General features: G+C 42.5%; 2 protein-coding genes across 2 annotated transcripts; one reads left to right on the top strand and one right to left on the bottom strand.

The window, feature by feature from the left end:
* Positions 1-8,578: 8,578 nt before the first annotated feature.
* Positions 8,579-13,958, bottom strand: LOC121571142 (PHD finger protein 23B-like). Its single transcript, XM_041882458.2, has 5 exons — positions 13,409-13,958; positions 12,221-12,252; positions 11,991-12,083; positions 11,191-11,824; positions 8,579-10,564 (listed from the first exon to the last, which is right to left on the bottom strand). The coding sequence occupies exons 1-5, from the start codon at positions 13,434-13,436 to the stop codon at positions 10,371-10,373; spliced, it is 981 nt and encodes a 326-aa protein (XP_041738392.1). The 5' UTR covers positions 13,437-13,958; the 3' UTR covers positions 8,579-10,370.
* A 725-nt stretch (positions 13,959-14,683) lies between these two features.
* On the top strand, positions 14,684-16,994 carry elp5 (elongator acetyltransferase complex subunit 5). The gene is made up of 8 exons (XM_041884721.1): positions 14,684-15,017; positions 15,116-15,176; positions 15,273-15,353; positions 15,463-15,674; positions 15,844-16,019; positions 16,122-16,217; positions 16,309-16,409; positions 16,537-16,994. The coding sequence occupies exons 1-8, from the start codon at positions 14,963-14,965 to the stop codon at positions 16,643-16,645; spliced, it is 891 nt and encodes a 296-aa protein (XP_041740655.1). The 5' UTR covers positions 14,684-14,962; the 3' UTR covers positions 16,646-16,994.
* Positions 16,995-21,576: the final 4,582 nt, after the last annotated feature.

The raw sequence follows: 21,576 nt of genomic DNA, 5'->3' as shown, positions 1-21,576 counted from the left end.
GGGGTACCGGTTAGTCGAGGTAATTTGTACATGTGGGTAGGGGTAAAGTGACTATACATAGATAATAAACAGCGAGGAGCAACAGTGTAAATGTAAATAGTCCAGGTGGCCTTTTGATTAATTGTTCAGCAGTCTTATGGCTTGGGGGGTAGGTGCTGTTAAGGAGCCTTTTGGACCTAGACTTGGCCCTCCGGTACTGCTTGCCGTGCGGTAGCAGAGAGAACAGTCTATGACTAGGGTGGCTGGAGTCTTTGGCAATTTTTTGGGCCTTCCCCTGACACTGCCTAGTATATAGGTCCTGGATGGCAGGAAGCTTGGCACCAGTGATGTACTGGGCTGTATGCACTACCTTCTTTAGCGCCTTACGGTCGGATGCCGAGCAGTTGCCATACCAGGCGGTGATGCAACCGGGTCAGGATGCTCTCGATGGTGCAGCTGTAGAACCTTTTGAGGATCTGGGGACCCATGCCAAATATTTTCAGTCTCCTGAGGGGGAAAAGGCGTTGTCGTGGCCTCTTCACGACTTTCTTGGTGTGTTTGGACCATGATAGTTTGTTGGTGATGTGGACACCAAGGAACTTGAAACTCTCTACCCTCTCCAGTACAGCCCCGTCGATATGAATGGGGGCTTGTTCGGCCCTCCTTTTCTTGTAGTCCATGATCATCTCCTTTGTTAGGACATGTTTATATGTTTTATTATAGACTCCATGTGGACTCATACCTATTTAATCAGCTGCCCCAATGGTGCATTACTTCATTCCACAAAGGCTGGTTTTACACAAAGCAACCTCCACCCAATTAATAAAAGTTAACTGAATTTTGAGGGGAACCAGTCTCAGGATCAACAGGTTACAAATGACAGTAAAAAAAATCACACCACGTGGCCTGTATGCCAGTATGCAGCCTGAATACTGTAGTTGACCTATGACCTATAGTAATATTTTGATCCTGTCAGCTCTTCATGGATTTCATCATCAGTGCTATTGAGAGCAGAGACATACATGCTCTGTGATTCATAGGTGAAATTGCCATGGGGGATGGGAGGACATGTCCCCCCAATATTCAGAACATTCACAACCCTTTACTTTTTCCACATTTTGTTGTGTTACAGCCTGAATTTCAAATTGATTAAATTGAGATTTTGTGTCACTGGCCTACACACAATACCCCATCATGTAAAGTGAAATTATGTTTTTAGAAATTTTTACAAATTAATACAAAATGAAAAACTGAAATGTCTTGAGTCAATAAGTATTCAACCCCTTTGTTATTGCAAGCCTAAATACGTTCAGGAGTAAAACATTGCTTAACAAGTCACATAATGAGTTGCATGGACTCACAATGTGTGCAATAATAGTGTTTAACACAATTTCTGAATGACTACCTCATCTCTGTACCCCACACATACAATTATCTGTAAGGTCCCTCAGTTGAGCAGTGAATTTCAAACACAGATTCAACCACAAAGACCTGGGAGGTTTTCCAATGCCTCGCAAAGAAGGGCACCTATTGGTAGATGGGTAAAAAAAAAAGCTGACATTGAATATCCCTTTGAGCATGGTGAAGTTACACTTTGGATGGCGTATCAATACACCCAGTCACTACAAAGATACAGGCTTCCTTCATAACTCAGTTGCCGGAGAGAAAGGAAACCGCTCAGGGATTTTACCATGATGCCAATGGTGACTTTCAAACAGTTACAGAGTTTAATGGCTGTGATAGAAGAAAACTAAGGATGGATCAACAACATTGTAGTTACTCCACAATACTAGCCTAAATGACAGAGTGAAAAGAAGGAAGAATGAACAGAATATTAAATATTAAAATATTCCAAAACATGCATCCTGTTTGCGATAAGGCACTAAAGTAAAACTGCAAGAAATGTGGCAAAGAAATTAACTTTATGTCCTGAATACAAAGCGTTATGTTTGGGGCAAATCCAACACAACACATCACTGAGTACCACTCTTAATATTTTCAAGCATGGTGGTGGCTGCATCATGTTATGGGTATGCTTGTCATCTGCAAGGACTAGGGAGTTTCTAGGATAAAAATAAACAGAATAGAGCTAAGTACAGGCAAAATCCTAGAGGAAAACCAGGTTCAGTCTGCTTTCCAACAGACACTGGGAGACAAATTACCTTTCAGCAGGACAATAACCTAAAACACAAGGCCAAATATACACTGGAGTTGCTTACCAAGATGACATTGAATGTTCCTGATGAGTGGTCTAGTTACAGTTTGATTGAAATCGGCTTGTAAATCTTCGAATTTTAAAAAGAATAATGTGCAAATATTGTACAATCCAGGTGTGCAAAGCTCTTAGAGACTTACCCAGAAGAGACTATCCTTCAAGATCCTTGGTGTCCACATCACCAACAAACTATCATGGTCCAAACACACCAAGACAGTCGTTAAGAGGGCACGACAACGCCTATTCCCCTTCAGGAGACTGAAAAGATTTGGCATGGGTCCTCAGATCCTCAAAAAGTTATACAGCTGCACTATCGAGAGCATCCTGACTGGTTGCATCACCGCCTGGTATGGCAACTGCTCGGCATCTGACCGTAAGGCACTACAGAGGGGAGTGCATACAGCCCAGTACATCACTGGGGCCAAGCTTCCTGCCATCCAGGACCTCTATACTAGGCAGTGTCAGGCGAAGGCCCTAAAAATTGCCAAAGACTCCAGCCACCCTAGTCATAGACTGTTCTCTCTGCTATCGCACGGCAAGCAGTACTGGAGCGGCAATTCTAGGTCCAAAAGGCTCCTTAACAGCTTCTACCCCCCAAGCCATAAATTAATAAAATGGCTACCCGGACTATTTGCATTGACCACACCTCTTTTTTTACATTGCTGCTACTCACTGTTTATTATCTATGCATATGTCACTTTACCCCTACCTACAGTACATGTACATATTACCTCAATTACCTTGACTAACCTGTACCCCCACACATTGACTCGGTACCGGTACCCCTTGTATATAGCCTCGTTATTGTTATTTTATTTAGTTACTTTTTTTAACTTTCGTTTATTTAGTAAATATTTTCTTAACTCTTATTTTTCTTACAACTACATTGTTGGTTAAGGGGTAAAATGATTACTTTTCTACTATTCCAGATATTCCTTAAAGAGGTAGGGTTTCAAGTGTCTCCAGAAGGTGTTCAGTGACTCCGCTGTCCTGGCGTCGTGGGGGAGCTTGTTCCACCATTGGGGAACACGTCATAAGCAATGGCAAAATGCAGGACATTTGCTTTAACGGTTGACATTGGGCACGAAAAACGGTCCATCACCTCCTCTTTCTCAATTTTCAAACAGAAATGGGGTGTGCCTTTGGTGGTTCATTGATGTGTCCTTCTGGTCATGTTGGAGCTAGTTTGTTAGCTAAGCTAGCCAATTGTAGCTAGCCAGTAACTCCTCCAGTATGTGTTGACACATATCGTATTCACCCATTTGTTTAGTTTTTAAACATTAAATTACTTGGTATGATCGTGCATTAATCAGTTATACAGTTTAAAGCCGTTATTGTTGCGTTTTTTCCCAAAGTCGACCTTTAAAGTAACTGTCCAGTGTTTCCAGATTTTTATGAAATATTACCTATAATGAATTACAATATACAGTGAGGGAAAAAAGTATTTGATCCCCTGCTGATTTTGTACGTTTGCCCACTGACAAAGACATGATCAGTCTATAATTTTAATGGTAGGTTTATTTGAACAGTGAGAAACAGAATGACAACCAAAAAATACAGAAAAACGCATGTCAAAAATTTTATAAATTGATTTGCATTTTAATGAGGGAAATAAGTATTTGACCCTTCTGCAAAACATGACTTAGTACTTGGCAATCACAGAAGTCAGACGTTTCTTGTAGTTGGCCACCAGGTTTGCACACATCTCAGGAAGGATTTTGTTCCACTCCTCTTTGCCGATCTTCTCCAAGTCATTAAGGTTTCGAGGCTGACGTTTGGCAACTCGAACCTTCAGCTCCCTCCACTCCAGGACCTTAATGTGCTTCTTCTTGAGCCACTCCTTTGTTGCCTTGGCCGGGTGTTTTGGGTCATTGTCATGCTGGAATACCCATCCACGACCCATTTTCAATGCCCTGGCTTAGGGAAGGAGGTTCTCACCCAAGATTTGACGGTACATGGCCCCGTCCATCGTCCCTTTGATGCGGTGAAGTTGTCCTGTCCCCTTAGCAGAAAAACACCCCCAAAGCATAATGTTTCCACCTCCATGTTTGACGGTGGGGATGGTGTTCTTGGGGTCATAGGCAGTATTCCTCCTCCTCCAAACATGGCGAGTTGAGTTGATGCCAAAGAGCTCGATTTTGGTCTCATCTGACCACAACACTTTCACCCAGTTCTCCTCTGAATCATTCAGATGTTCATTGACAAATTTCAGACGGCCCTGTATATGTGCTTTCTTGAGCAGGTGGACCTTGCGGGCGCTGCAGGATTTCAGTCCTTCACGGCGTAATGTGTTACCAATTGTTTTCTTGGTGACTATGGTCCCAGCTGCCTTGAGATCATTGACAAGATCCTCTCGTGTAGTTCTGGACTGATTCCTCACCGTTCTCATGATCATTGCAACTCCACGAGGTGAGATCTTGCATGGAGCCCCAGGCCGAGGGAGATTGACAGTTATTTTGTGTTTCTTCCATTTGTGAATAATCGCACCAACTGTTGTCACCTTCTCACCAAGCTGCTTGCCGATGGTCTTGTAGCCCATTCCAGCCTTGTGTAGGTCTACAATCTTGTCCCTAATATCCTTGGAGAGCTCTTTGGTCTTGGCCATGGTGGAGAGTTTGGAATCTGATTGATTGATTGCTTCTGTGGACAGGTGTCTTTTATACAGGTAACAATCTGAGATTAGTAGCACTCCCTTTAAGAGTGTGCTCCTAATTTCAGCTCGTTACCTGTATAAAAGACACCTGGGAGCCAGAAATCTTTCTGATTGAGAGAAAGAGGGGGTCAAATACTTATTTCCCTCATTAAAATACAAATCAATAAAATAACATTTTTGACATGCGTTTTTCTGGATTTTTTTGTTGTTATTCTGTCTCTCGTTGTTCAAATAAACCTACCATTAAAATTATAGACTGATCATTTCTTTGTCAGTGGGAAAACGTACAAAATCAGCAGGGGATCAAATACTTTTTTCCCTCACAGTATGTTAAATAGTTTTCCTTCCAAATTGTTTTAATAAGCATGTTAAAAAGCAGCTTTTCTGTGTTGGAAGGGTGTGGGCTTGCAGGAATTGCAGGAAATGAATTATAAAACGTCAAAAAAAATTCAGGAGGAGGACTCCTACACCACAATTTCGCACTTGCTGTGATTTATCAGCTCTTGGTCTAAATTTTGCACACACTGTCGTCCCGGATACTTATAGGGCAGCAGGTTGTGGGGAAGCAGGGGGGCGTCATGCTGGCCACACACACACACTTACAGTTAAACACACACACAATCACACACATTTGGGTGGAGGAGTCTAGCATGGGTCTACCGCACACACACACACACACTGGTAATGACCAGCGGTACCACAAGTTGTGTCTCCATGGCTCTGTGATAATTAAGGTAATCAGTGCTGCCTATCTAGTCTCTGCCCCTGTTGACAGACTCCCGGGCGGGCCTAGCAGGACCCACATTCAGCAGGCAGCCCTGTCAGTTGATCTATCAGCACTGGCTTTATGTTAGGTTATTTGTAGTGCCCCGAAATAGAAATAATTAGGACATGGGCGGGAAAAGAGGAAAAGTGAAAACGTGTCAGACCACGCATACGCTCCATGCAATGCCCTTCGACCCCCTCCTCTATTTCCCTCTGTCCTTCCTTCCCTCGTTCCCTGTCTTCCTTTTGTTTTGTATTTCTCTGTGTGTATGGGCAGAGTGTGTGGGTGGTTGGAGGTCGCAATCCAATGCTGAAATTAGGCGAGACGAGGTAGTCAGGTTTTCCAGTTGGCCACACACACAGCATAGACATCCATCTGATCTGATGATATCACTCACTGTCTCTGTCTGTCTGTCTTCTCAAAGTACAGACCAGGTGATGGCTTACGTGTAGCTCAGTTGGTAAAGCATGGCGCTTGCAACGTCAGGGTTGTGGGTTCAATTCCCACGGGGGACCAGCATGAAAATGAATGCACTCACTAATTGTAAGTCGCTCTGGATAAGAGCATCTGCTAAATGACTAAAATGTAAAATGTAAATGTAGGATGGAGAACTCTACAAGTGATCGATAGATCTCAATGATTCATGTCCTTCAGAACACTATTGTCATATAGTGTCCTATAGTAAAGATAACACAGGAAAACCCAATAGCCTACAGTTGTTCTGAGTACTGTATCATGTCAGGATAAAGATGCCCTTTCTAATTTCTTCCCTCTGTGAAATATAAGATATGTAGATAAGGTTGTCTTTTTTATATAAAGAAAATATGACATCTTTACCAATCTTATCTCGATAAGCACAAACATATGAAAGCCAGTCTGAACCAGTTGGAACTAGTGTAAACAATGAACTGTAACATCCCATCCACAATGATGGCCTAATCATTACCTCATCTTTCTTCCTTAGTCCAGAGGAAGGTGGAGGGTGAGGGGTGGTGGAGTGGTGTGTGTGCATGTGTATGCGTGTGTGTGTGTATGTGTGTGCATGTGGGTGCGTGTATGTGCAATTATCAAAAGTCCTGAACCGCCTAAAAGCTTTGACCCCAAGTTCAGCCATGGCGAGGCCGGGCATGAGATATATGAGATATAATTGTCACGTCTGAAGTCCCATAGTCTCCCACACACACACCCCTTTAGCCTAAACACCTCCCTTCATCCTACTCCAATATAAACCCACCCCAACCGCATACCTACAAATACCCTTAACACCAGCAGTTTGCAGAGAAGTCAGAAGCCAACAACCAAGAGGAACTAAATAATTTGCACCAACTATCTTCACAGAACGGATAAGTCTTAAGGTGAGTACATCTTTGGTTGCACTCTTTTCGTTGACTTTTTCACTAGTATGTTTTTGTGTGATATCTGAATTTGAGCTACTTCAGTATATTTTGATTGCGTTACTTATTCCGCAACTCATCAAGTCAACAAAAGAACGATGCTCATCATCTAATAAGTTGATCAATGTCTGAAATATAATATTTTCTGTCTGCCACACAGATGCTTTACTCAAGGTGTATGATAGCTGTCCTGGGACTTTACCTGATGTTGGGAGACTTGTCTGCCTTCCTTCTGCCTGATAGGCTGAGACAGAAAAGGGTATGAAAATGACACATGCTCAGTGGCTTTTCTTAAACAGTTTAAACATGGATAGAGGCAGCAAATACCCTTAATCTTGGAAATACCGTGGTGCCATTATTGTATTGCTTTCATAGATAGTTGCCCTTTGTGTGGGACTGGTGTATCTACTTCAATGAAAATAAAAAGGTTTCAAATAAATCTAGATCAGTCATATTATACGAACTGCATTGTTATTATTGTATGCTGCTTGTCTGAAAATGCCCTCCCTCCATGTCCACAGGACGTGAATTGGCTGGACCAAGAGTTCTTCCCACACTTGTCTGAGCTCTCTGACCTCGCCAACCATTCGCCACCCGGAGACGCCGGGGAGACGACCCAGGATTGGGAAGAACGTCGTTTCCAGTCTGCCACCTTCCTCTCCCCTCTGGAACGTATATCCACCCCAATGGAACGCATATCAACCGCCGTGGAACGTATATCCACCCCCATGGAACGCATATCAACCGCCGTGGAACGTATATCCACCCCCATGGAACGCACATCAACCGCCGTGGAACGCATCTCCGTCCATCATCACAACGACCACCGTCGCAAACCCAAGGACAAGAGGTGAGAGAATGGAGGAGAGGGCGATGACATAAAGTCGAGACAAGGAGTAGCCACTGATGTAATAGTGTAACATTGTAACAATGTTGCGCTACATTGCAGTGCTGTGGACCTTGCATCACTTTAGCTACCAAACAAACAAGTCCAGTCTGAGTTATTTAATATCTTTCTCTTCCATCTGTTCCTGTCATTCCAGGAGGAAGGCAACAGTTCCTCTGGATTCTATTGGAAGCGGCCTTATGTACAACCAGCGGAGCAGAAAGGTGAGAGCACAGAACAAGGAGGGAGGGATAGACTGACCATCTGTTTATTGGGATGTTTGTCCAGAATGTGAACCGGCTTGTGTATCTATTTGTATTGCAGGATGAACCAGAAGGCTGAATGAAGGAGCAGCAATAACAGCTTCCAACCCCTTCAATATCATCCAAATGCTAACTTCACTGTCTTGTATTCAATCCAAATCAGAATTCATAATGAAGGTTAGTTGTTTTGTAAAGATTCACTCCCACAAATATGTTTGACGGCATTTGTTATAACTATTTATTTCTATTTAAGATGCTGTACTATTGTACTAACCTACTTAGATGTTTGGGACTGATCCCCCTCTAGTGGTTCTGTAAGTATGTACAATGACAAACACAGATCCTGTGTGCCTAAGTTCAATAAAATGCATTCCTTATAATATATCTACTTTACATATATTGGAAAGAGACAACACAGGTGCTCCCCCGAAAAAGAAATGTTTTTATTTTTCAAGCTACAGTTAAAGGAAAACAATATCAGATGCCAAAAATATAGCATTTGCTTGGCTTTTCCCCCCCCTCTCTTTTCACTTTCATATGTACAGTCATCGAAGAACAGGGTATATACAGAGAATCGAGGGGAAGGGTGGTGGCGAGAGTGCATTTGCTTTTTTGGGGACTAAACATGACTCTCCCACCAACAAAAACAGGTAAAACCTACCAACATCGAGTCCACGACTCCGATATCAACTGATATTTCTGTACACCTACAGTCAACTTTGTTTTTCAATTGAGAAAATCATGAGGGGAAGGGATTTGTATGTTATTCTGATTAGGGAGCAATGTCAACCAGTGTTTTTGGAAAAGTTAACCAAAACATTATGATAACATGAAAGAAATAAAAAATACATTTTATAACCATTCATGGAAAAATGTTTGAGCCACTTCCACAAGGTAGACGAAAATTTTCCAACTTTTTCCACCACGACAGTTAACAACAATGACATCTTCCCAAACCAGAAGTCTCTTGATGAAAAACAAGATCAACACAAAATGTAAATAAAAACAAAACAAGCATTGTAGATTGAATTTGAGGGCTGTAGCCATGTCAAACCGTAACCAAATGGCAGTCATAGGAGGGAACTCAAAGTAATCAAGTTGTGCTGTAGCAGATGTCTGTTGACAAAAACCAGAAAGGGTGAATAAAGCAACAAATACTTCTGGTTATGGGCTGCATCAAAAAACTTCATGACACAGCCCTCAGTTTATGAGTTACAGGTTGCCAAAACTGTAAAGCAATTCACTTTCCAATGAAAAATAACACCCCAAAGAAGGGGTGTTTGGTTTGGGCTCGCTTTTAAAAACGTGCACTGTCGTAGCACCAACTGTCTTTGCATATTTCTATTGAATAGATTCAACATTTCAGATTTGATCTGGTATTTGTTTGAATCTGAAAACATCCAAAGAGAGATCTCATAGGCGCTTAACACTCAGTGATAAGCAGGTACTGAGTGTTATAGTAGACAAAGAAATGTATAAACGATCACAAATCGAAAGCTTACATGAGAAAAAAGTAGCTACAAAAACAATCAAATAACAAAACAAGAGCTGCCCTTCTACCACTAAAAAGAGAAACTTATGGACAAAAATAAACAGGAGTATCCGTTTTCTTTTCGGAGAAGGAAGGGGGTTGTGCCTGTGCCATGGTGTATCAGTCGCATTGCATTGATTACTGGTTGCAGAGGGTCTCACAATAGTTAAAGTACCATTATAAAATACTAGCTTTTTTCCTTGAACATTGACAGACAGAAAAGTTGCCCATCAATGTCCTAAATAAATAATTCTCTATAACTTGTCATGCACCTTATGCTATGACCTTAACATGAAAAACAGGAGATGGATATCTGTATGGTCTAACATTTCAATGAAAAAAATCCCAAATTGGGAAAAAAATCCCAATTTAGTAAGAATACTGAGCAAGAGAGTATTTTTGTATGTTACAGATAATAAAGAGATCTCCCCCCAATGTCTTCTTGTATTAGCCCAGTTTTCACAGAGGCAGAACGCGACAAAGAACCTACATGAATAAGTGAGGATGGTGATTGTCAAAAAAGAACACCTAGAAAACTAACGATACAGTTGCTGTCCAGGTGAGGGTTAACAATCAGCTGCAGGCATCGCAGAAAAGAACTTGGATGTTGTAGTAGGACACAGAGAAAAGGGTAGATTGAAAAGGGATATAGGAGGGATATAGTCCCTCCCACCCCTCTCACTCTAGGGGTCTTTCTTTTGTCCCGACCGTCGAGTGTCCCTGCACTTGTGGCAGTAAAAGATGTCAGGGACGTTGGACTTCTTGATCTTGGCGCACGACAGATGGACCCACACGCCGCACTGGTTGCACTCGATCATGGGTCGCCCCGCAAACGGCTTGCCGCAGTAACAGGTGATTAAGTCCCAAGAGTCGTCACCTGTGTGGGGAAGGAGGGAGAGGAAAAGAAGGTAAGAGGGGGCATATCATAGTGGGACAAGTAGCATTGGGTTCAGTGGGCACCTAACGGGGGCAAACGTTTTCAAAGAGAAGAGGCGCTTCAGCAACTGTTTGTTTTGTTTGTGGAGGTTTTATTTTATGGCCCCCTAATTACTTATTTACTTAGGAACTACATGGAAACAGCGTAATTACATCATTATTGCCCACTAATTATTTATTGGTTACATGGTGACTCAAATTCCAGAAAGTACCAATTGTTACCAAATAGTTTCATTAAATACAATGATTTCCCTGACGTGACTCCTTATTCTACATGTCAGAGAGGCATGGTTGTTCTACATACCATATTTTTTATCTGAAAGTTCCAAAACATTGTGTCCTGCTGAACGCACCCCAGGTATGAGCCTCTGGTTTAGAACTCACGGAACAGACCAGTGCATTAATATTGATCAATTACATGCCAAGCATATTACCAGCCAACACTGCAGCCATTGACTAACACTGAAGTGATGCATCTTGTGTGAGGAGATTAGAGCACTCACGCTTACCACTTCAAAGACATTTGTGCTTCCTTGTCCACAGCGTGGTCAGTATGAAATCACTTACCCGACTCCACCATGATGTCCTCATCGGCGATCCAGGTCTCGCCTTCACTCGAGCTCATCTCCGCCTCCCGGTTGGACTCCTCCACCTGCATCTTAGCCAGCCCCTGCATTCCCGGGGAGGAGACCCCGTGCACTGTCAGGTCATCTCGGACCGGGCACTCCCCGGGGTGGGCATGGCCCGTCTCAGAGTCTGTCTCACTTTGGGTGGCCGAGCTCTTAAGCTTCTTGAGGGCTTTGGGCTGCTTGGGGTTTTTGCTGCGCTTGATACGGGCCCTCTTCTCCCCGCCGCTACTCCCGCTTTCGCCCCCGCCGCCAATAGCAGAACCCATCGACAACTTTTTGAGCTTTTTGTCCTTCTTGCGCTCTGCCTTGCTGGCTGCCTGGCTGTCGTACAGGGAGTCTTTCAGGCGCATCTTGTCCAGCAGGGAGCTATCGGAGTGCATGCGGCGCATACTCTTGCCCTTGTTGGCGCGGGCCTTGCGGACAAACGTGTGGATGGTGTGCAGGTCGTTGCCTCCGTCTCCCCAGCTAGCCCCCACGGAGCTGCCGCCGACTCCTTCACCACCACCCCCGCTCTCCCCTGACGCCCCTGAGCTGTGCGGGGAGCTGGAGGACGCTGGCGACCATGGACCTTCCTACACAGCCACAGGTGTAGTGTAAGAACAATAAGGAAAACAGTACAGGACAAACAATACTTGATGCATAGGGTTATAAAAATGTGGCAAGTTCTCAAACCCTATTAAAGATAAACACAACATCAATAAAGGGGTAACTATGTCCTGCTGTGCCTAGTTCACCTACCTCTTTAGGATTGGGGATATAGCCTGCATACGCCAAGACAAAGTTGCAGAACTTGTTAAAGTCTTCGACGGTCCTCTTTCTCCTCTCTGGAGGCTAAAGAGATAAAACAAACGGACATTAATGGCATTCACACATAAATGAACCAAGCTAATAAGTCATGCATACAACACCAACAAATGGTGAACAGGTTCAGAACGGGGAACTAAACGTCACACCAGAAGTCTACTTACCAGGGTATCCGTTTTGCGCTTCAATAACGAATCTGTATAGAAGAAAACAATATTACTATACTATAATCTGTTCAGATTTGAACACAGTCATTACGTAAATTAAAAAGACAAAAAAAAACATCTCCACTAATCCATCGGCAGATAAGTATTGTTAGCTGCTAGCTAGCTGCGGGTCTATTTTTGTTCGGCCTGGCGATGTATCTAGTGAATATAGCGATAACTAGCTAACATTAGCTTGCTAATGCAATGACTCAAAACGCCAAGTGTGCAACCTAGCTGGGCGCATTTCTATTCTAAAAGTAGCAAACTAGCTAAGTTGATGGCTAGCCTCGTGCTGCAACGTTAGTCAGCAAGGATAACTTACTGCCTTTTTAGCTAGCTAACGTTTAGTTGTCTAAAACGAGTGAATACCTGCCCTGCTCACAAACTAGCCACAATGTTGTCTTGATAGTTTCACAACAACAGGTCAATAACTACTAACGGGTGACGCAAAGTGAAGACCATTTAGTTAGCCATGGTGGTGAAACTTGATCGTATCTAGGTAGCTGGCTGGCTATGTTGGCTACCAGTAAGTTAGTTAACAAACGTGAAACATGCATTGTGAGCCAATTAGCTCACGGCTGCGATGGCGTGGGGAGCCTCCTGAATTTTGAACGTGGCTAGGAAGCTAACAGCATCTAGCTAACTAGTTACAGTAGCGAACTAACCAACAAACACTGTTTGCTAGCTAACTAAAGTTAGCTGTTAAAGACGGGTTAGCTTGCTGGCAAAGTAACAGTCATTGTGGCTCATTTTGGTTAGAACTAACTAGCTAGTTAGCTAGCCAGCGGTTAACATACCATTAGCCACCAATGGCATGGTTAGTTAGCAAGCATTAACTCACTAGTTACGCTAACTAGGTACAGTAGCCTATATAGTTATCGTTACTGTATAAAAAAGTTAACTACGTGTATAAAACCATGCAAGCTATCGTTATCGACTGTTAGATGTAACCAACTTTGCTAACTAGTAAGCTGGCAGGTAATGTTAGTGTTAGACAGCTTATTAGCTCACTAGCCAACTAGCATGGCGATTGAACAACCAACAGTTGCTTCACTGAAGGAGGATTTTAACAAAACCGAGAATGTCTGCTAACTAGCAATGAACTTAAGATCAATTTACTATGTCAACTGACACTTTTAAACGTACCTTGGTGTTCAGACATTATTTCAAGCATTGTCGCCTCAGCAACAAGGCCCGTGATGGTAGCTACCAGGTAGCTAACAGCTTCTGTGCTTTTCTCCCGACTTGACTACTGACTGTGTGGGAGAAGCCCTAGCCAAGAACGGAGGGGTCAACACCACTCTTTGAAGACAAGCGAATTTCTTGGAGTTGTTGGCTCGTGTTCTGGATAGTTTAGCCGGCAAGGTACCGGGCTAACCAACAAAAAATGCAACAATAATTCCTATTAGCCCGTTTAGTTAACAAGAGAGCTAGCTAGCTATTAGCTAATTTCTTCGTCACAGCAGCTATTGCATACATAATCCAGGCAATCAAACTACTTTAGCCAACTAACGAGCTAAGTCACCGGAGAAAAACTGTAGCAGGTGCATCCATTGTATACGAAAAACGCATTCAGGTAACACATTTTTTAGATTAAGTTTACGTTTTTCCATAACACGAGCAACAATCGACAAGAGTTTGACTAAATATACGTCTGCTCCGTGTCGCCCCTTGCGCGCCTCCTCGAGCCATCAGCGATGTCAACTGATTGCAAAAGCCCCTTGTGGTTGCCACAACGAAGTGACAGCTCTGCACTTTGCTGGGTAGTGTAGTTTAATGTGTGTACATTCTTCTTAATGAGGACGGACAACAAATCCCTAAAACTACACTACCCATGTGTCATTGCGCCCACCTGAGGTTTCCTTTATTTTTCTTATAAAATAAAAATGTATTTGTATCTACCTCAGTGATTTGTATAGCAAACATGTAAATATATATATATATATATATTTGCACCAAACACAGCCACCACACCATCCATTTTCAGTAAAACTACATTGTAGTTTAACTAGGATTTTAATTCCTGTTCTCCGAGCACTATCTGCAAGAAAATGTGGTCAAATAAAATTCTAAACTTTTGACATATTTTGAACAAGTTGACCCTTACTGAATCAATTTCAATGTCATAAAACATGTGCAAAGAAAAACAAATTGTCTGCATCTACCATGAGAACCTTAATTAGGCCTCTGCAGGGATCATCGGAGGGGTATACATAAAGTAGTATCAACGAGTTAACTTAGATACGTATTTTCGGTTGTTGAGTCAGTTAGACCATGCGCATTTCAACGTTATCTTTCAGGCATGCTCGTATAAATCATGGAAGAATCAAGTTTAATTTACTGCATGAATGATGTCATGACCAAAAAATAGACAAGAACGGCATCATGCTCAGGCGCAAGCGCAAAAGGAGCTACAAACCGGATGCTTCTGGAGCATGGAGTTTTTCTGACAAGAACTGCGTGCCCAGTACATGGAATGCAACCGCACAACTTCATTATTCTCCTAAACGCAAACGTCGGTGTTCCATCTATGTCCAGCTGACAAACGCTTGTCATGAGAATTGTTAGATTTGTAGAGGAACATCAATGTTTGAAGGCGGATGAAGAGAAACCACACGTAGTAACCGACACTCTTGCTACAACGTTAGCTAGCTAGCTAGCTAGCTATCTGGGCAGCTAGGAAGCTGTTTAGCCTGTAATATGTTGTTAGAAGTTTTGCAAGGAACAGAAGCGGGAGGATTCATTTTGATACAAGGTAAATATACTTGTTGGTGGTAAACTCGTCATTGCTTTCAGAACCACTGACATTAGCTAGCTAAGTAGCTTTTGTTTGCCTTTGCGTTACTTTGACAGATTCTGTTAATTACTCTGGTCGACACCTCCTGAAAAGCTGCATCAATACAGCACTTAAACGGTAAATAACTCGCTTATGGCATGAGTATTTTCACTGCTAGTTAGTATTCATATAGTTTGTTGTGCACTAATGTCATACCAATATATTGTGTTTCAGGGAAGAAGTGGTCCATGTATTGGGGTTCGAGGTTAGTGAAGAGGAACTCAATGATGGACTGGACAGAACATCTGCACAGAGGTGACTAGAAACAAATAAGAAACTAACTTTAGATGGGAGTCAACAGTACTAGCAGATTTCTTGAGATCAAGTGTTAACTAACGCATGTTTTCCCCGACTTTGAATATAGGCTGCACTTTCACAATGCCTACTCCGACCCTCTCGGCTGGACCGGAAACTCACCATTTACGGTCCACCAGTTTACCTTAGAGGACATCAGCACTCTTCTCAAACAAACATCTCAGGCCAAAGCAGTGACACTTGTCATTGACTCTCTGTCATGGATTTTGAGGCATCACGACCCTGCTGCTGTCTGCCAGAGACTTCAGGCTCTCAAGAAAGGTTTGTCATGGCATTTATAATCACTGTCTTTCTGAATTGACCAGCTCCATTTAATTTCAACACTGCAGAAAGAGGTTAGCTAAGTTTCTCCAATTGCATCAATATTGATGCCATGTTGTACATTGATTTGTGAGGCTCCAGTTCAGTCTCTATCTTCACTCGTCTTTAGGGGGAGTTGTGAAAGCAGTAGTTGGCCTGCTGCACTCAGACCTGCATCAGCGAGGCACTGTGGGAAGCATACGCCACTTGGCTACCTCAGTCATCACCGTGGCCCCAGGGACCAGAGGACTGGGAGCTGTCGCCAAAACAACAAGACGCACCAAGTCGGGCAAGCTTATGCAAGATGTAAGAACAATGGAGTGGAGCATGGAGTGCTGCTGGTTTGAATTGAATAATTTAACTGTCTTGGCCATTTTCTGCTGATTTTAAGTGTGTGTCTGTTACTAGGAGGAGATCTTCAGCATCAATGAGGACCTGACAGTTACAATACAGAGCAAACTCAGTCATCCTGGACACACACCGATGAATACAGACGAATCTGAGGTAGCACACCTGTATGATTCCTGACATGCACAATGTGAGAATGATAAGGAATAAGCCAATGGTATTGTATGATTCTCTTGTCCTTCCCCAGGCGGATCCAACAGCCAACCTGACCTTTAACCTGCGCCTGTCTGATACACAGAGAGAGGCCAAAGAAAAACTGCCGCTTCCCTTCGTCTTCAGTAAAGAGAAGTGAGATTTTGTTTCTGCCTTTTTTTTCTTCTACCCATGTTGTCTTGCTACTTTTCTGTCTTTCTACTGTGCTGCCTTGCTACTGTCTGAAGTGTTTATCGAACTCCCCATTTTTGTCTTCTTCCAGGAAGTCAGCACTTCTGCACCCGGGCCCCGGTTCAGGACGGATCCTATACGAGCCTGATGCCAATGATGATTATGACCAGGAGGATCCTGATGATGACCTTGATGTCTAGAGGACAGGCTACAGGCCATGAAGAGCACAGTGACCTGCTCCCTGGAGTTAATGCCACTTTTGGACATTTACATGCCGGAAACCACAATAATAGCCTGGGTTCCTGCCTGAGATATTTATTTTACTTTCTCAGAGGAGATTTAAATGAAAGTTAAACAAAATACCAGGCTTACCGAATGCCAGTTTATGCAGTGGAGGAAGTTTATTAGGGTGGAGTCTGTAAGTAGTGGAGATATATTGGAAATTCAGGAACATTTCAGCAGAAGACTGATTGACGCTGAGATCAGATGCCTACAGCCTATGACAGGTCTCTGTTTAAATCCAGCTTCAAATAAAGGGTACTGTTTTCAGGTTGTCTGTATTTATTTGCTATTTTACCCCCTTTTTCTCCACAATTTCGTCGTATCCAATTGGTAGTTAGTCTTGTCCCACCGCTTCAACTCCCGTACGGAAACGGAAGAGGTGAAGGTCGAGAGTCGTGCGTCCTCCAAAACACAACCCAACCGAGCCGCACTGCTTCTTGACACAGTGCCCGCTTAACCCGGAAGCCAGCCGCACCAATGTGTCGGAGGAAACACCGTACACCTGGCGACCGAGTCAGCGTGCACTGCGCCCGGCCCGCCACAGGAGTCGCTAGTGCGCGATGGGACAAGAACATCCCTGCCGGCCAAACCCTCCCCTACCCTGGACGACGCAGGGCCAATTGTGCGCCGCCCCATGGGTCTCCCGGTCGCGGCCGGCTGCGACAGAGCCTGGACTCTAAGCAGAATCTCTAGTGCAGTTTCTACCGCTAACCACTGGAATGTGAGTATGTGGCCCTATTGTTCGGTTCTATGCATGTCAAGTCAGACCCAACCCTTTAGCCACATGAAATCACATAGACTTATGAATAAAAAATAAAATAGTTCCTATAGTTTGTTATTTTTAGGCCTTTAAAGGAGCAACTGAGTTCTTGTGATGGCCCTCAAGGACGCAAGGCAATTGTATACCAACATAACAATGGGCAATAAAAGCTTGGCACTGGTCTACTCTCTAAAAACCTTCACCAACATCACTGGCAATTAATATACATTAATACAATTTAAACAGCTTGGCTTGACTGCTACATCATCAATTATGATAATATATAACAACACGATGCTTATTAGTTTGTCTGCGTATTTCACCACAATGCTTATTCAGGGTAATAAACCATATAACTGTATTTGCTTTAGAAATGCGTGAAAATCACACTACCAGAGATACTATACAGGTTTAAAAATGATGTGCACCTAATGAGGAAGATGCAAGAAGTTGTGGGAGATTGGTTTCTAACATGGGGGTTTAGGATGTCTGTGGCCGAGTCCTGCTTTATGGCGTAGTCTAGGAGGAAGGTTAAAGATGTTAGGCTGCAAATATACAGTCAGGATATACAGTAGGTAGGGTGTCTGAGTTTAAGTATCTAGGTATGTGGTTTGATGAGAGGCTTACGTGGAAGAGACATTGAGTATATTGAAATTAAGTGTAGGAAGGTGCTGAACCTCATGAGGGCAGGGGCAGGATATGATTGGGGGTTGAATAGATAAACACTGTTGTATATGTACCAGGCATTGATCAGGTCATCTTTGGATTATGGGTGCTTTGTATATGGATCGGCAGCCAAAACGATACTACAGCGCCTGGATAGCATAGAGTCAAGGGCCCTGAGATTGTGTGTGGGTGCCTTCAGGACGATACCTGCTGAGGCATTGTAGGTGGATAGTGGGGAACTGCCACTGAGGATAAGGCGGGACAAACTCCATTAGCATACTGGGCGAGGTTGAAAGGGAGTTCAGAAGGACATTCTGTGGTCATAGCAACTGGGGAATGCTGGGAGCGAGGAGTGGGTAAGCAGAGGGCGTACGGGTGGACAATCGGCCAGAAGGTGGTAGAATATGGACTGGGGGAATGTTCCTCTGTGGCTGTTTCCGAAACCAATTGTAGATGTGGACATGTTTGAGGGCAGGAGAGAATGGGGTGAGGACGTGAGACGGTGTGTGGAGAGATATGTAGATAATCGGTTTTATAAATTTTTAAGGATATATACAGATGGTTCAAATGATACAGTCAGTGGTAGGGTGGGGGCAGGGGTGTATATCCCAGATTTCAATGTTAGAGTATATAAGCAGTTAACTGATTATGTGCCAGTTTATGCAGCTGAGTTTATGGCCATGATTATAGGTTTGAGATGGGTGGAGGAGGTGAAACCACTCAGAGTGGGGATCTGCTCTGATTGGGCTGCAGTGTTGAGTAGTGTGAAGACAGGCAGGTCGGATAGGGAAGACTTGTTTGTGGAGATGATGGTGCTGTTAATGGGATTGGAGAGGATGGGAGTGGGGGTAAGCTTTTGCTGGGTTCCCGCCCATGTGGGTGTGGAGGACAATGAGAAGGCTGATGTTTTGTCTAAGAGTGCTGTGAGGAGAGCGGGGGTAGATATTCAGGTCCCACTGGGCCACAGGGAAGTCAAGTCCTTGATCCGGGCAAAAGGGCTCGATCTTTGGCAAAGGGAGTGGTATGCTAGTAGTAAGGGAAGGCTATTTTATCGCGTGCACCGGTCAGTAAAGGAAGAGGTGGGGAGTATGGGATGTAGGAGAGAGGAAGTTATGTGGAGTAGACTACAGTTTGGACACACATGTTTGCATGCCATGTTGTGGATGATAGGGGGACATGAAACAGGTCTGTGTGATGAGTGTTTAGTGGAGGAAATTGTGGAGCATGTGTTGATATTTTGTGAACTGTATGATGTAGATAGTGAGAAATTATGTGAAAGGGTTAGAGAGGCTGGAAGGGGTTGGGGTTTGGGTGTTGTAGTGGGGGGAGGGAAGTGTTGTCTAGGGCTCTATTTCACTTTCCTAAGAGGAACAGGACTAATTAAGATCATTTAATGTAGGTAGGCCGTGACTGGCCTCACACTCCAGTACAGTAGGTGGCGGTGTGTGTACCTTAACAGTTGGATGCGATCCGCCAACCCAATACCAAAGAAGAAGATGCGCACCTGCTTTTTTGTTATTGCATTACACGAACATTATACAAAACAACATATAGATATCACACATAACAAAAAAAATAAAATACATACAGAGGGACACAAAAAAAGTAAATTACTCTATTGACAAGTTACATTTTGACAAATACTGTAGACACTTCTTTGATAATTTGGTATTTATATATTTTAGGGATGTTATATCATTTTACATTTACATTTTAGTCATTTAGCAGACGCTCTTATCCAGAGCGACTTACTGTTAGTGAGTGCATGCATTTGTCATACTGGCCCCCCGTGGGAAACGAACCCACAACCCTGGCGTTGCAAGCGCCATGCTCTACCAACTGAGCTATATATTGAAATATTGAAAATGTTTTTCTTTACCCATTAACTTAATTTCATGGATGAAACATTTTCCCAATAAAATGAACAAATTCACAATGTATTGGCAGTCACTGTGCGTGTATGTAAAATAAAAATGAATATCAAATTTGGTAATGCTTATATGTTTACCCATCTTATCACTAATATATATTTTCATATCTGTCCAAAATATTTCACTATGCAAACAATCACAAAATAAATGCTCTATAGTCACATTTTCCAGTTCACAAAAGCTACATTGCTTTTCTACATTAATTACATATTTAGAAATAAGACTATTACAAGGATAACATCTGTGAAGGATCTTGTAAGGGACTTTTCTTACTTTATTAGTTATCAAAAATGTATGTGGATTAGTCCACGCACACTGCCATTTCACATCAAATGAAGATGCCCATTGAAAAATTGCAGCAGGGGTAAACTTCCTGTTAATAATTTCTCTGACTAAATTGTTGTTAAATTTCTTATCTAATATATTGATGCCATTAATTTATACACTATCACTGTAACTTAGTGCATTTAATGAAAAGCTTGATCGATCTTTCAGGAAAGTAAGGATTCCATTGGGAATAGCTTTCATTAATATGTCATATTCCTTACACAACATAAAGTTATATTTGGCTAATAATTCATTGTAAGTATAAAGATGACCATTATAATGTATAAGTTGATTAAACACGAAGATGTTATTGGCAAACCAATTGTGGAAAAATACGGTTTTTATTTATATATTTAATATCACCGTTATTATAAATAAAACATTTGTGTGGAGAGAAGTTGTGCTTGTATGACAAGGACCAGCACATTAGAGCTTTTGCTAATTTAACAGGAAGTTTACCCACAGCATAAGGGAATTGGAGTAAAAAATTGAGATACCCCAATATTCTGGAAAATAAAATGTGGTATTAAATTCCTAAGAATTTAAGTTTTTTTGAGATACCTCTTAACCCAGTTCACTTTTGTAGTCTGGTTAAACAGCGTAAAATCATTAAGACCACCATCACACATCTTGTTGGTAATGACATCCTTCCTGATCTTGTGTGGCTTATTTTTCCAAATGAAATTGAATAATAATTTGTCGAGAATGGCACACGTAGACTTGGGAATCTCTAAAGACGTAAAAAGATAAGAAGCTCGAGATAAACCCTCTGCTTTGACAGGAGAACTCTACCCTGAAGAAAAAAAGAAAAAAAAAATCTCTTGCCAACCATTATTTAAATTTTTGTTTTTATAGATTCAATTAAGCGATTGACATTGATTTCTTTCATTTCGTTACTATTTAGGGTAATTTTGACACCTAAGTAGGTTACAACATCTTTGACAGCAATTTCACATATTCTAGGACTCACTGCATCTTTAAGCGCGAAAAAATCACATTTTGCAATATTCTATACCAAATCTGACACTAGAACATTGCTCTACTGTATGTAGGGCTGCTGGAACGTGACTTTCATTTCTCAAAAACCTACTTTTTGTTTGTCTGCTTTCCACGGGGACGTGCTGCGCGTAACAGTCCGTTTCGAATCGAGTTGAGGAGACTTTTC

The sequence above is a fragment of the Coregonus clupeaformis genome, chromosome 8, assembly GCF_020615455.1.
Source record: "Coregonus clupeaformis isolate EN_2021a chromosome 8, ASM2061545v1, whole genome shotgun sequence".
Classification (NCBI taxonomy): domain Eukaryota; kingdom Metazoa; phylum Chordata; class Actinopteri; order Salmoniformes; family Salmonidae; genus Coregonus; species Coregonus clupeaformis.
The sequence above is the reverse complement of the archived record's forward strand: the minus strand, read 5'-3'. Positions and strand labels throughout refer to the sequence as shown.

Bases quoted from the DNA above. Each gene is read 5' to 3' on its own strand.
- LOC121571142 (XM_041882458.2), bottom strand. From the start codon at position 13,436: ATGCTTGAAATAATGTCTGAACACCAAG. The intron at 12,253-13,408 runs GTACGTTTAAAA...TCTTCTATACAG, and splicing joins AATAATGTCTGAACACCAAG to ATTCGTTATTGAAGCGCAAA. The intron at 10,565-11,190 runs GTAAGTGATTTC...TTCCCCACACAG, and splicing joins GGACATCATGGTGGAGTCGG to GTGACGACTCTTGGGACTTA.
- elp5 (XM_041884721.1), top strand. From the start codon at position 14,963: ATGTTGTTAGAAGTTTTGCAAGGAACAGAAGCGGGAGGATTCATTTTG. The intron at 15,018-15,115 runs GTAAATATACTT...TTACTTTGACAG, and splicing joins AGGATTCATTTTGATACAAG to ATTCTGTTAATTACTCTGGT. The intron at 16,218-16,308 runs GTAGCACACCTG...GTCCTTCCCCAG, and splicing joins TGAATACAGACGAATCTGAG to GCGGATCCAACAGCCAACCT.